Genomic DNA, 14,102 nt, shown 5'->3' with positions numbered 1-14,102 from the left:
ATTAAGTAAAAGAAATTCTTAAATTGAGCCTATTTGCCACTAATTTTAGCTGATAAAAAAGATGATTTGCCAAAGGAATGGCTATTTTTTATTCCTAAAACAAGATAATGAGAAAATATGCACTTGAAATAAGACAAAGCTATTGTTTTTCTCTTATTTTAAATGTAAATTGTCTTGTTCCTTTGACAAAGTGTCTCATTTACCTCCTTAATTCGAGAAAAAATGCACTTAATTTAAGCAAAAATGACTCATTTAGATTTTGATCTTTCATAACTCTCCTATTTAGTCAATAGAGTCCCTTATAGTTATTGGGACACTTGAAGCAGCTTTAGATATATAAAATATTAGAAGCTATAAAATGAGCGGTTTTTGCAGGAAGGTGAAGTTCTGCAACATATTCCTTCTAGGGTTTGGAAAAAAAAACAAAAACAAAGTCAAACTTTTCAGAATGTCTTTTTTAAACTTCTACATTAAAATCTAAACCCCACGTGTTATTTTCCTGCTCTACCGGATCAGTAAAAATACCTCACAGTGCATGGATGTAACATGACAATACTTTTACAAGACACTGTCGTTGATCTTTGTGCTCTATGGCATTTATTTCAGAACAACTGCTAACCGCTTTCCTTCAAATCCTATAAATACAGAAAAAGCTCCATAGTAAAGTTCTGCACATTCTTGTGAAATGACTAAATCAAGCCTGAAAAGTGAGAGTAATTTCATGAAGAAGTGACACCATGATGAAGTGTGAATTAAAAAAAAATATATATAAATGTGAAGCATTTACCCTTGATGGCCACTAGGGGGAGATCAAGTCCCCTATAGAGGAATACAGTGCGAGGTGTGATGGTGTAAGCTCTAAAAGCAGTGTGCCGTAATGCAGGCAGAGCTAACAATAAATAGGCGGGCCGAAGCCGGCCGAGGTCAGGCGACCGTCGACTGAGGCTCAGTGCAGAAGAGTGTAAACATTATCCCATCCAGTGGATCCTCCTGTGGGGCTGATATGGCACACCGTGCTGGAAGTCCCAGAGTGTGACTCAGTCTTTCACTTCTCCCTGAGGAGGTACAACACCACAGCTTTCAGGTAGTGTCCGAAGGCAAAGACGGCAGACACCAACCAGTGGGAGTAGAAGGGGGGGCTGGTGTTCACCACGCACTTTGTTATATCCGCCTGCAAGAAGACACAAAAACAAACAGATGTTCCAGCTGTGGTTGGAGGAAGACAGGGTTGGAAATTCATCAAACAGTTCTAATCTTAGACTGGGGGGCTTGACTCCAGTCCTCCAGAGGGACCGTCTGCACTGCAAAAAGATCTAGAAAGAAGTAAAAATGTCTTTAAATAAGCAGATTAAAACAAATCACTGTGTCGTTTAAATCCGCAGGAATTTCTTCTCCAACCTTTCTTCTCTTATCTCTTCCTGATCTGTCTGCTTTCTTCCTTGATGTCGTCTTTATCTTTAAAGTTTTCTAACAAACCTCTAAAACCTCCACAGCTGGATTTATACCGAGATAAACGTCTGCTTTTCCATAAATAAAAACAAACTAAATTTCCAGTTATGCTCTCCGCATAAAATCTCTGTAAAACTGGTTTAATGTTGTAATGTGACAAAATGTGGACAAGTTTGAAGGTTTCTGAACGCTGGTGTGGAGCAGCTTATATAACCAGCCTGACAGAGAGTGAAATAGGCCAGACAAGCGCAGTTCAGCATCAGCCGTGACACTAAACACGTCTCCCTCCTCAGATCCTCCTACGGCCGCTGAGGTTTCAAACATGCTGTCACCACCTCTCGTAGAAGAACCCTCTGGATCTGGTTTGTTGGTGCCTCACTGAAAAACGGGTCATCGGCCTTTGCAGGTCAGCCGCACAATACGCTGCTCATCATTTTTGTCACCCTTCACTTCACTTGTCCTCAAAACGGCAGAAGCATGGGAACCGTGGCTGTGAGCCAAACGACGCCTGTTGGTTCGTTTTCCAGCAAATTAAGAGAGAAGCTCATTTGATCATTTGGTCTTCATCTCTCACTGGAAAAACATCAAAATCTAGATAATTCATTTTTTTTTCTTAAAATAAGTGCATTTGTTCTTGGATTGGGGAGGTAAAAGAGACACTTTGCCAATGGAACAAGACAATTTACATTTAAAATAAGAAAAACCAATTGGATTGTCTTATATCAAGTACATTTTACCTAATTATCTTATTTTAAGAGTAAAAATACTCATTTTATTAGCAAACTATCTCATTTACCTACTCAAATTAAGGGTAAATACACTTAATTTAAGACATTTTTACTTATTTCTAGATGGTTTTTCCAGTGCAAGTGCCTGACTTTGCTGCTTCTTACATATACTGCAAAAAATCAATCTAAATACGTTTTTTTCTTAAAATAAGAGAATTGTTTCTTAAATTGAGCAGGTTAGTGAGACACTTTACCAACGGAACAACACAATTTATATTTAAAATAATAAGAAAAACAACATTGTCTTATTTCAAGCGCATATTATCCAATTAACTTATTATAAGAGTAAAAATACTCATTCTATTGGCAAATTATCTCATTTACCAACTCAAATTAAGGGTTAATACACTTCATTTCAGATTTTTTAAACTTCTTTCTATATTGTGTTTGCAGTGCACATATTTTGAAGCACACAGAAGGCCAATCACCATCGCCTTTATATTTATCTCCATTAGTGCCGATCCAATCAGACATATATAGATTAGATTAGCTTTGATGAAACTGATGCAAACGTTAGCTCAGAGCTCAACTAAACCAGAAGTACACCAAAAACAAGATCAATATAAACTGTTCTAGATGGAAACACCAAAGAACCAGAGTGGTAACCATAGAAACGACGGATCAGAACATCCTGGAGGTCAAAGGTCAGAATGGGACAGGAAAAATGAGAGCATTAGAACTTTTTATAATATTTACAGAAAACTTTCAATGTATATTTTTTATATCAATATTTAGATTTAATTCAAAAAAGTATATATATATATATATATATATATATATATATATATATATATATATATATGTATTGACATGGTAATACCATGAAAAGAAAGATATGTTCTTTTAAAGATGAACTTTCAGTTCAAAATAAATAGTTTAGATCAAAAGGAAGCAGTTACCACCAGTATAGATATTACTCAACACTGACTACTGGTGTTTGGAAGTGGAACTGCAAGAACGGTGAGGCGAAGATTTTTAGGGCAAAAGCTTTTTTTTTTAATGAGAGAAGCAAAGAAATGACTTCTTTCTTTAAAAAAGTTTTAAAAACAAAGTCCTGAAAGTTAAAAGATGGATAGCGGAAAAGTGGCAAAAGTTCTCTGTCACATTTAGAAAATCCAAAAAATAAAAATAAAATCAATCCACTGGACTTTGTTTCCAAGTTTGAAGACGTTTCTCTTCCATCCAGGAAGTTTTTTCGATTCAAAATGTCAGAAATAGCGTTTAGTTCCAGGTTTTATCCAGCAGCCCAACAAAGCCTGGTTTATGTTTAGAAAACATGCAAATAGAAACGGATGAACGGGTCCCCCCCCTTTGGAATGGGGGTGGTTTGGCTTCTTCATTAGCCTGCAATGCCCCATACCTGTCTATGTCTCTGAAAGGGCAGTGTTGGGCACGTTACTTTGAAAAAGTAATTAGTTATAGTTACTAGTTACTTCTCCCGAAAAGTAACTGAGTTACTCCACAATAAAGGAACTAGTTACTAGTTAAAGTAACTATTGCGTTACTTTTGCGAGTGAATGAAATTAATAACCTGGGATGTCTAATTCTGAAATCCTGTGTTTGGGTTGTTATAGATACTGCAACATGTAGCTATCTATCCATCCACATTTCTCCCTTTCTCCATATAGGCTAATGATCCTTCACGCTCTCCGTAGTTCCCCTAAGGGATAAACTAAAGGGGTAAATAGGTATTGAACATCTCCATTTGGCTCTCCGGCAGAGCTGCCAGCAGATGGCGCCACATGGGTTTATTTCAGCTTATCGCATTCACTGCTGGAAGTCTATTTAGGTTAAAAAGGACTAAACAGGATGAGGACGGACGCTTGGTGCATAAAAGCTTTTTCATCGTGATCAAATGGTTTTTGGTCTTTAGTCATATAACGTGACTCTGCACCTTTAAACATTGCAGTAAACAACATTAAGCAATAACTGAGTTAGACAGAACCTTTTGGACTTTATATGACCAGTGTAGAATAAAACCAGCCAACAGGGTTCCCATTTTTAACTGGTTAGTGAGCCACTGATGTGATTTAATGAGTTGTTTTTCAGCGTTGTTACCATGGTTATTTTCTTTCTTTCTTTCCATTTATTAATTAATTTTTTTGGCAGGTGGTAAACAGCAGTTAGGTCAATACAGCGATCAAAGACATGTTTTTATGCAGACCAGGCGCCTCCTGGTGCATCACTGCCCTCCTCAGGTCATCATGGGCATTATGCTGCCGTGCGTTATGCAGAAGTTAGGCTGTCGTTGGACACAAGTTCTGGACTCGTTACGAATACTATATGTATACGCCCAAAATAGAAAAAATAAATAGAAAGTTCAGCGTTTCAGGACATTCTGGGACGGATAAATCAGGGCTGGATAAATCTGCATCTACAGGACCCTAACACCTGAAGGAGTTCTTCATAGATTCTATTTTGAAATCCCAGCATGCAGCAAATCTTTTCCACATTCCAGAGTAACTTAAATCTGTACCTTTATTATCCAAGCATCCTTTCTAGCAGACATGATGCTCAATCTGCTGCCACCAAAAACCTTCTTTATTTCTTTCTCTTTTCTTTTTTGTATTTTTTTTGGGGGGGGCAGGTGGCATCATGAGGGGAGCAGCTTTAACTGATGCTGCGTAATACACATGAAATGAGGCAGTGCCGTGCGTTATGCATAAGTTATTCTATGTATGCACCCAAAATTGAAAGAATAGACAGAAAGTTCAGCGTTTGCCTGCGTTTTAGGAGCTTCTGAGACGTCAGGCGTACGGTGGCTCAATCAGCAAGGTGTGACGGGACCCTTAAACCCACCCTGCTCCCCGGGCGCCGCACTATGGCAGCCCACTGCTCCCCAATGGGATGGGTTAAATACAGAGAGTGAATTTCTCCAATGTGAGATTAATAAAGTTCGATTATTATTATGCAAACTGGGATATCTGGAGGTAAGTTGTGCAATAAGAGGCGTATGCAAAGCTTTAAATATCCAACTCTTTCTGGTATTTTGGAATTTCCTGCTTCCACCAACTTTAATTAATAAAACTGCACTAGCATGGTTCTCCTGAAGTGCATCTGAAGTGAACGGGTGAATTAAATGTTTTTCCTTACCCAGCCGCCTCTCTTCTTCAACCATGGAGTCAGACTCTTGCGGACGAACTCCCCCATGCAGTCGACGATGGTGTGGACCATAGCTGGATGACCATGGCGTACGCAGTCCACCGCCAGAGCTCCCGCCACAGCGTACAAGGAGACCACCTTCCCCCACGTCACGCCTGGTTAAAGACACACATGATGTGGAGCTCAGAGCAAACTTCACCGCATTAATGAGCAAAGAACAAACATATGGAGGGATGCAGATCTGCTAAGGTTAGAAACTGAAACACGTGGAGCAGTTGCAGGATTCTGTGGAAAGCGAACAGAACAAACAAGCTTCTTATTGAATGTTTGGAGTTTAATGGAAACATGAAACTATTATTAAAACCTCTGCTGCGCCAAGGGTTTAGACCCGAGTGCTTCTGAGAACCACGGAGAGAGAAAACACTCAGGCAGAGAGCTTTAAGACAGAGAGCATCGCTTCATCAGAGAGAAGAACAGAGTTTCACTAAAACACCATTTATGGTTTCATCTTTAGACGGTCTCTTTGGTTTATCCACTGTCCTCAGATCAGGTTTCTCTTTAATGGAGGAATCTGAATTTCTACCACATCAGTTTAAATCTCTGAAAAACCTTTACCTTAAACCTTAGTTTTAAAGGAAGTCTAAATGAAGAATTTCAAAGTAGCTGCATTACAATTAAGGACATAGTTTGCTTGGCGTGAGAAGTTACATTCAGTTTATGCAAAAGATCTTCAACAGCAACCGAAACCAACTGGAAGAACAGCTCTGTAACAACAATATCTACGTATTAACCCCTTATCCCAGAGGGTCTTAGGAGCAAATTCCACCTGAAATATATATGTTAAAGTTCAGCCCCCAAACTATAAATTGGAAAAAGAACAGTTTGTATTTATATGACAGAAAAGCATTGAGGAATATTTTTCAGGTTGAACAGTTATTTTAAATGGCACCATGTCTGATTTAGAGGTGATTAAACAAAGTTATTTCCAAAATAAACACTGCAAAAAAAAACAACATAAAAATCCCATTGGAAAACATCAGACTTTATAGATCCACATCTTGACTGTAACTCAAGCTAATCTGGACGGAATAAGTTGAAGCATGTTTGTTCCACAGAGGTTTTAGTGAACAGTGTGCTAGCAGGAAATGGGATTTTGGCACAGTGGTGCCAAAAGTGGCCAAGTTGTGCCAAATGCATTTTACACTCATAAAAGGGAATCTGGCCAGATAAATATGCCGATTTCCATTATTGGAGACTTTCTGTATGAGAAAAAAACCTTTGCTCCTAAGATTTACCCGTTATTTCATTGAATTTTACAAATAATATCACCAAACTGATGGAAAATAAGAATAACAGAGCAAACTTATGAAACACAGGTCAGTTACATCACCTTAAATTGTCACACAATGACCTCTGACCCCTCCTTGGAAAGGTCTGAGCCTATAGTTTCCGAAGATGTCGGCCATTAGGGGGCGGGGCTAAAAATGAATCGCTGTTGTTGCATTACTCCTGCAGAGTCACACATGTCAGGTGGAATTTTAAATCTAATTTTATTTGTTTACACAGATATAAAACTAAAAGTATTTATAAAAAATGTTAAAGCTCCATTTTGAAAGGCATGTGGATGAAACACCATGTGACTGTGTTTTGCCCATTTCTATAGATAGATCAACATGAGCAGGTGTCAGTTCTTCTTAGTTAAAGGAGAAGTTCACTTTTTAACACTTTAAGCCCATTTTCTGTAGTGTCCAGGATGAAATCGAATGATCGACACCAAAATTTTGACAATTGGTCCTGTCTCTGCTTTTTGGCTAATGCAGAATCCCCCCCTGGCTGCTTCAGAATGGCTTCCATTGTGCATGTCCGATAATGTCCTTAAAACAACCCTAAACGTTCTTTTTTTAAATATGCTACTCACCGGGTCGTCAGCGCTGTTCAATGACGTTCCAAAAAAAGTTTCGTAAAGAAAAAACGTTCCTGTAGACTTAGACTTCTTTATTTGTCATTTTGTATGCACAGGGTGCATACAGAACGAAATTGCGTTACATACAGCTTATGAACGTTGCATTGATATTTCACAATGGCACGAGTTATAGAAAAATACAAAAAGTGCAGCAGTGGTCAAAGTGTGAACAGTGCAGAGGATAAGAGACAGTGTGCAAGTTGCAGTGGTTCAGTGCAAAATGGCATTTGTGCAAAAAATGCGTTATTGAAAAATACAATGAGATGAACAATTTAAAGGGCTAAAAGTTAAAAGTTCAGCAGCATTTGATGCCCGATAATGTGCAATAGGTGCAGAGTTCGGATTGTGGATCAAAGGTTCAACAGTCTGATGGCAGTGGGGAAGAAGCTGTTGCACAACCTGGTGGATCTGCAGCGGATGCTGCGGAACCTCTTTCCAGAGGGCAGCAGGGAGAACAGTCCATGGTGGGGGTGTGAGGGGTCTTTGATGATATTACGGGCTCGGGACACACAGCGCTGTGATGAAATGTCCTTAATGGAGGGAAGAGGAGCCCCAATGATTCCTTCCGCTGTCCTCACCACCCTCCTCACATTCTTCCAGTCAGAAGCTCTGCAGCCTCCACACCACAGAGAGAGACAGCTGGTCAGAACGCTCTCTATGGTGCTTCTGTAGAAGGTTGTGAGGATGGGCGGGGGCAGGCGGGCTCTCCTCATCCTCCGCAGAAAGTACAAGCGCTTCTGTGCCCTCTTCACTAGAGATGAAGTGTTTACAGTCCAGGTGAGGTTGTCCGTGATGTGCACCCCCAGGAACTTTGTGCTGCTGACCACCTCCACAGCTGAGCTGTTGATGAGCAGTGGAGCATGGTGGGGGCGGTTTTTCCTGAAGTCGACGATGATCTCCTTCGTCTTCTCCACGTTCAGGATCAGACTGTTTTCACTGCACCAGTCCACCAGCTGCTCCACCTCCTCTCTGTAGTCCCGGTCGTTGTCGTCCCTGATGAGGCCCACCACCGTGGTGTCGTCCGCAAACTTCACGATGTGATTGGTGGTGAACCTGGGGACGCAGTCATATGTCATCAGGGTGAACAGCAGGGGGCTCAGGACGCAGCCCTGAGGGGAGCCCGTGCTGAGGGTGATGACATCAGAGGTGTTCTGACCGACCCGGACTGACTGAGGTCTGTTGGTGAGGAAGTCCAGCAGCCAGTTTCGAAGGGGTGTGTTGAAGCCCAGATGTTCCAGCTTTCCCACCAGGTGCTGTGGGATGATGGTGTTAAACGCTGAACTGAAGTCCAGGAACAGCATCCGCACGTGGGTGTTCTTCTCCTCCAGGTGGGCCAGGCTCAGGTGAAGAGCAGAGGAGATGGCGTCCTCAGTGGAGCGGTTTCGCCGGTAGGCAAACTGGAACGGGTCGAGTGTTGTGGGGAGACTGGAGACGATGTGTTCCTTTACCAGCCTTTCAAAGCACTTCATCATGATGGGAGTCAGTGCGACGGGCCGGTAGTCGTTGTAGCAGGTGACTTGAGGTTTCTTTGGCACTGGGATGATGGAGGCAGACTTGAAGCATGCTGGCACTGTGGCTTGCTCCAGCGAGGTGTTAAAAATGTCCGTGAGGACACCAGCTAGCTGACCTGCACACTCCTTGAGCACCCGCCCAGGTATGTTGTCGGGACCTGGGGCCTTCCGCGGGTTGACCCTCCTCAGAGTCTTCCACACGTCGGCTGTGTCAAGGCAGAGAACCTCCTCTTCCTGATGTGGGACAGCCTTCACTGCTGGAGTGCGATTTAGTGCCTGTAGTGTTTTATTTAGCATTTTGTAAATCCCATTGAGTTCTGTTGGAATAGTCAATATTCCCCTGCCACCGGAAACGGAAATGGGGCCTGTTTACACTTAGTTGTAGTCTTTTCGCTTCACTCTGTGTACTCCGACGTCGAGGTGCTAACGTCTCTGTTAAACACTTTAAAAAACTCTGAAAATGGAATACGAAAGGTGGATTCTTGATTCTCGACGTCGGAGTACACAGAGTGAAGCGAAAAGACTACAACTGTGTAAACCGGCCCCATTTCCGTTTCCGGTGGCAGCGGAATATTGACTATTCCAACAGAACTCAATGGGATTTACAAAATGCTAAATAAAACACTACAGGAACGTTTTTTCTTTACGAAACTTTTTTTGGAACGTCATTGAACAGCGCTGAGGACCCGGTGAGTAGCATATTTAAAAAAAGAACGTTTAGGGTTGTTTTAAGGACATTATCGGACATGCACAATGGAAGCCATTCTGAAGCAGCCAGGGGGGGATTCTGCATTAGCCAAAAAGCAGAGACAGGACCAATTGTCAAAATTTTGGTGTCGATCATTCGATTTCATCCTGGACACTACAGAAAATGGGCTTAAAGTGTTAAAAAGTGAACTTCTCCTTTAAGGGTTTTATTCATCAAGAATAATGAGCTGGTTCATACCTGAAACAGGCAGAAACAGACGTCAGCTTCTCCACTGAGGTTATTAAAATGAAATAGAGAAAGCCTAATAGAACAACCTGGGATTTAACTCAAGTAGTTCCACATAAAGTTAATCAATCCACTGGACTTTGTTTCCAAATTTCAAGACGTTTCTGTTCCCATCCAGGAAGCTTTTTCCATTAAAAATGTCAGAAATAGAGTTGAGTTTGAAGATACTTGATGCACATGATTTTCTCAGTTTCTCTGATCTTTCTGGGATAATTTTACTGTCATTTCATTTCAAAATTGGCTTGAGTTCATCAAGGTTTGAATTTTGTTTTTTTTGCACAAAGTTACAGTCTGTGGTCTGAAATGGAAAACACAGAAGATCAGGATCAACTCAGTCACTACAAGGATCCCAGATCACCACCCCTCCGACACCATGCCGGATAGTTGTTTTAAATTTAAATTTTTCAGCTTTAGTCTGGTCCCATCTGTACAGAAGAGGATTAGGGCCACTGAAAGAAAAAAAAAAGTTAAGTAATTTTTAAATTCTATTTCAGTTTAGTTTGAGAAAAAAGTCAGAATTCTGACTTTTCTCTCAGAATTCTGAGTTTTATCCCAGAATTGTGGATCTTAATGTAGATGGGCACCATGAAGGAAGAGATGTGGAGCACTTAGCTTCACTGACAAAGATGTGAGTTGTTAGAGGTGGCCAGTGACACATTGGTGGAAAACGACGGAATTAGGCAACTTTTTACGTGCCTGCGGGGTCCCCTCATTAATGGAGGAGCAGAAGGTCATTAAAACAAGAGAGCTAGTCTCTAAAACAGACATGGCTACGGCTTGATGCTAACATGTTTGTTAGCTGTCAGAATTCTGAGAAAAAAGCCAGAATTCTGAGAAAAGTCAGAATTCTGAGAGAAAAGTCAGAATTCTGAGAAAAAAGTCAGAATTCTGAGATTAAAGTCAGAATTCCGACTTTTTTCCCCAAACTAAACTGAAATAAAATATAAAAATCAGTTAACTTTTTTTTTTCCAGTGGCCCTAATCCTCTTCCGTACATCTGTCATATAGAGTATTTGTTCTATAGGGCGGGAGCTTCACTGCTGCTCTCAGCCTCAGTGTTCTGCATCCCAAATCAACACGGAAAGGTCTAAAATGTAGCCCCTCTAATCATGGATGCTAAGCTACGTCACCTGACTGATACAACCTGGATGGGTTCATTTTACCTCAACAGGGATGGATTTACATTTTAAGACCTAAAGCTGAAGATGAGAGCATTTTCAGCATTTATAACATCACCTGCTTGATGCTCAGCTGGTCCCAAAAGAAGGGCTAAGATGGAGCATAACCCATGAATAAATGTAGAGGAGGTCAAATTACAGAAGAGCCTTTCATTTTTATAAACTTCAGATCAACTGCAGCTTTCATTTTTTATTTTCTCAAAATATTCTTCAAATTTCTTCAGATTCTATCTCTGATATTCTATATTTTTTCAGCCCATGAGGTCAATAAAGGATGTTTATTTTACCTTCCAGCAGTACGGACTTTGAAGCAGACAGGAACAGGGGAGGGGGATGTTGACATGTTGTATGATGGATCCCCCCCCCCTCCCCAACATATTGCAAGAGCTTTTATCTCTGCCCAAGAAGTGCAGCATGACATTAGTGACTAAGCGGTTGCGGATAGAGCGTTTGTGGTCGTGATCTGAAGCTGCTCAGGACTTCCCCTCCACACCATGACTCGTCTGGACTCTTATCACAGCCTTTTAACCACTTTTTCTCTCCATATATTGAACGTTTGAAGCCTTCGAACTACAACTCCATCCTATTTTGGATTCTTTTGCTCATCAGTTATTCTAACCAGCAGAACCATTCAGAATAAAGATAACTCATGTCTAATTGGACTTCCTTGTTTTGCAGCCTAATGAACCGACTAACTTGATTTAGTGAAGATAAACTCTAAGTCACCTTTGCAGATCCTCTGTTTGTTATATCCTCAGAGGAGAAACCCGAAGGCTCAAGCCCGAGCCTCCTGGGTGGGGTCCAAACTGTCTGTCTGATTTTAGCCTAATATGGCATGAACGCTTTCCACTGAAGTTCCCTTCCTGGCAGGGGATGACGGCGTTCCTAAAATGCTTCAAAATAACAGGGGAAAAAAAGCTTTATTCTGACTTCAGAGCAGGTTTTATTATATTGAGTGAAAGTCATTAATCTACTTTGCAATTGAGTAAAACTGCATGATAAGAGAAGTACAAAGTGTTTCTCCTTTGCTCCGTATCTCTGCTGTGTTTGCCTAAAACTCAGAAGTTCCTCCTTCTGAAAGGAGCTTCTCAAAAATAACAAACACCTCCCTTCAGTCTTAAGAGCATTACTGCTTTAAAATCAAAAATATTTACTTTACTTAAATTTTACAGCATCTAGATTTAGTGACAATCACAGGCTAGTGAATGCGACGTGGAAGGAATACGATGCATGTTTTTTTAAATGTCTTTGAAACTAAAAACTCAAAAGGATGGAGAGCTTTGGGATTCAAACAATTAGTCAATAGTTTGTGGCATTTATACTGTGGTATGTCTCTTGCAGCATCTTTTTTTGTTTTGTTTTTAGGTCTCTGTTGTGTAATAAAGTTCAGTCTAATGCAGCTGGTTTAGGAGCATGCAGTGTTAAAGTCCTGCTGCTCTGTCGTTTCTTAACATTTTGAATTTGACCTAACCTAGGTTTGGACATGTATCATTCTAACACAAATATGCACTGATCACATCACGTAGCTCTGAGTCAAGACTTAGTTTCGTTGTTGTGCTTGAAGGTAAACCTCCACCTTAGTTCTACACTGCAAAAACGATCTGAAATTAAGTAAAAATGTATTAAATCAAGTATATTTACCCTTAATTTGAGCAGGAAAATAAGTATTTTTAACACTTAAAATAAGATAATAAGAAAATATGCACTTAAAATAAGACTAAGCAATAGTTTTTTCTTATTTCAAATGTAAATTGTCTTGTTCCATTAGCAAAGTGTCTCATTTATCCCTCAATTCAAGAAAAAATGCACTTATTTTAAGAAAAAATTACTTATTTAGATTTACATTTTTTGCAGTGTATGTTGTACTCTCTAACAAATGATATTCAGTTCTACCCAGTCTCCCATCAGCTGTAAACTGTCTTCCTTGTAACAACAAAAAACAATACAACAAAAAAAAAAAGATTAAAGGGGAGATTAAAAGCTTAATGCTATATTCGATCTTTTTCATGGTAAAAATTCAAAGCTAACTGTTTTATTTATATTCGTTAAGATTTAAGAGACCCCGACATCCTTAAATATGCCTTACATTATATCACTTTTCATATGGAATACATAACAAAAAATATTATCAACTTAAATTATGAAAAATTGTTTCTGAAAAAAATAAATAAATAAAAAATGGAGAACAAAGGTTTTCCTTCCAAAACATCAAAAAGCATCAAACCAGAGTTTAACATCATCTGTCATTTCCATGCAGCTGGATGATGCTATTTCATGTTTCCAACTGTCAAAGCGTCAGTCCAGTTCCTTTTTTTAATTCATTATTATTTCATTTCTGTTGTTAAGTGTAATCAAATGAACATCCATTCATATGTTTTCTGTCACGCTAATCTCTGCTGGGGTGGCGAGGGGTGCTGGTTCACCCTCGCAGTCCATCGCAGGGCAACACAGAGACAAACAGGACAAACATGCACCCAACGCACGCATAAAGCCATGCATACACTGCGATATTTTCAATCGTTGCACGCAGCTACAGCTCAAACTGTACGACGAAACCACGGGGTTAAAAGGTTCACAGCTCACGATGTTTGTTCTCCCACTGTGCGGCCCGACGCTCTGATGCGATCTACCTGCTCACGCTGTACGTGTAAAAACCACGTGGGACTCCGTGCAAAGAGATGGCGATGGTCGGACTCATCAATCTGGAAGAAGAAGAACTTCCTTGTCACACGTGCGCAGTAAATAAGGTTCTTGTAAATCGGCTCGTAGCTCAGCTTCATCAGCAGAATTTGTCCACGAACACCGACTGAATTTCAAAAATTTTTGATTTTATCCCGACTTTACGATTCCTGACCTGTAGATGGTCATGAGAGGTTAGTCGTCCCTCGTTACCCCCTGTACACTATATGGTGCAGGACGCACGATCAGGCTGAAGGTCGGCACCATCTGAAAAATTCTCACACGACTGGAGAATCGGTCCGAAAAGCGCAAAAAAATCGTACAGTGTACGTCCGGCTTAAGGAGAATATAGAGAGGCCCGTTAACCTTACAGTCATGTTTTTAGACTGTGTGAGGAAGCCGGAGTACCCGGAGAGAACCCACGCATGCTCAGGGAGA

The 14,102-nt window shown here is 40.5% G+C and overlaps 1 protein-coding gene across 2 annotated transcripts in view; it reads right to left on the bottom strand.

Annotated features, from left to right (window-relative positions):
* Positions 1-494: 494 nt before the first annotated feature.
* Positions 495-14,102, bottom strand: part of boka (BCL2 family apoptosis regulator BOK a) — a 28,257-nt gene continuing 14,649 nt past the window's right edge. For both annotated transcript variants that reach the window (XM_038306884.1, XM_038306885.1), the window contains exons 4-5: positions 5,331-5,494; positions 495-1,171 (exon numbers count right to left, since the gene is read on the bottom strand). In XM_038306884.1, the coding sequence (XP_038162812.1) occupies positions 1,046-1,171; positions 5,331-5,494 (290 nt within the window). In that variant the 3' untranslated portion in view covers positions 495-1,045. The remainder of the gene's footprint in view (positions 1,172-5,330; positions 5,495-14,102) is intronic.

The sequence above is a fragment of the Cyprinodon tularosa genome, unplaced genomic scaffold (assembly GCF_016077235.1).
Source record: "Cyprinodon tularosa strain WSP-4 unplaced genomic scaffold, ASM1607723v1 ctg596, whole genome shotgun sequence".
Taxonomy (NCBI): Eukaryota; Metazoa; Chordata; class Actinopteri; order Cyprinodontiformes; family Cyprinodontidae; genus Cyprinodon; species Cyprinodon tularosa.
Note: the sequence above shows the minus strand (reverse complement) of the source record. Positions and strands in the feature narration are given on the sequence as shown.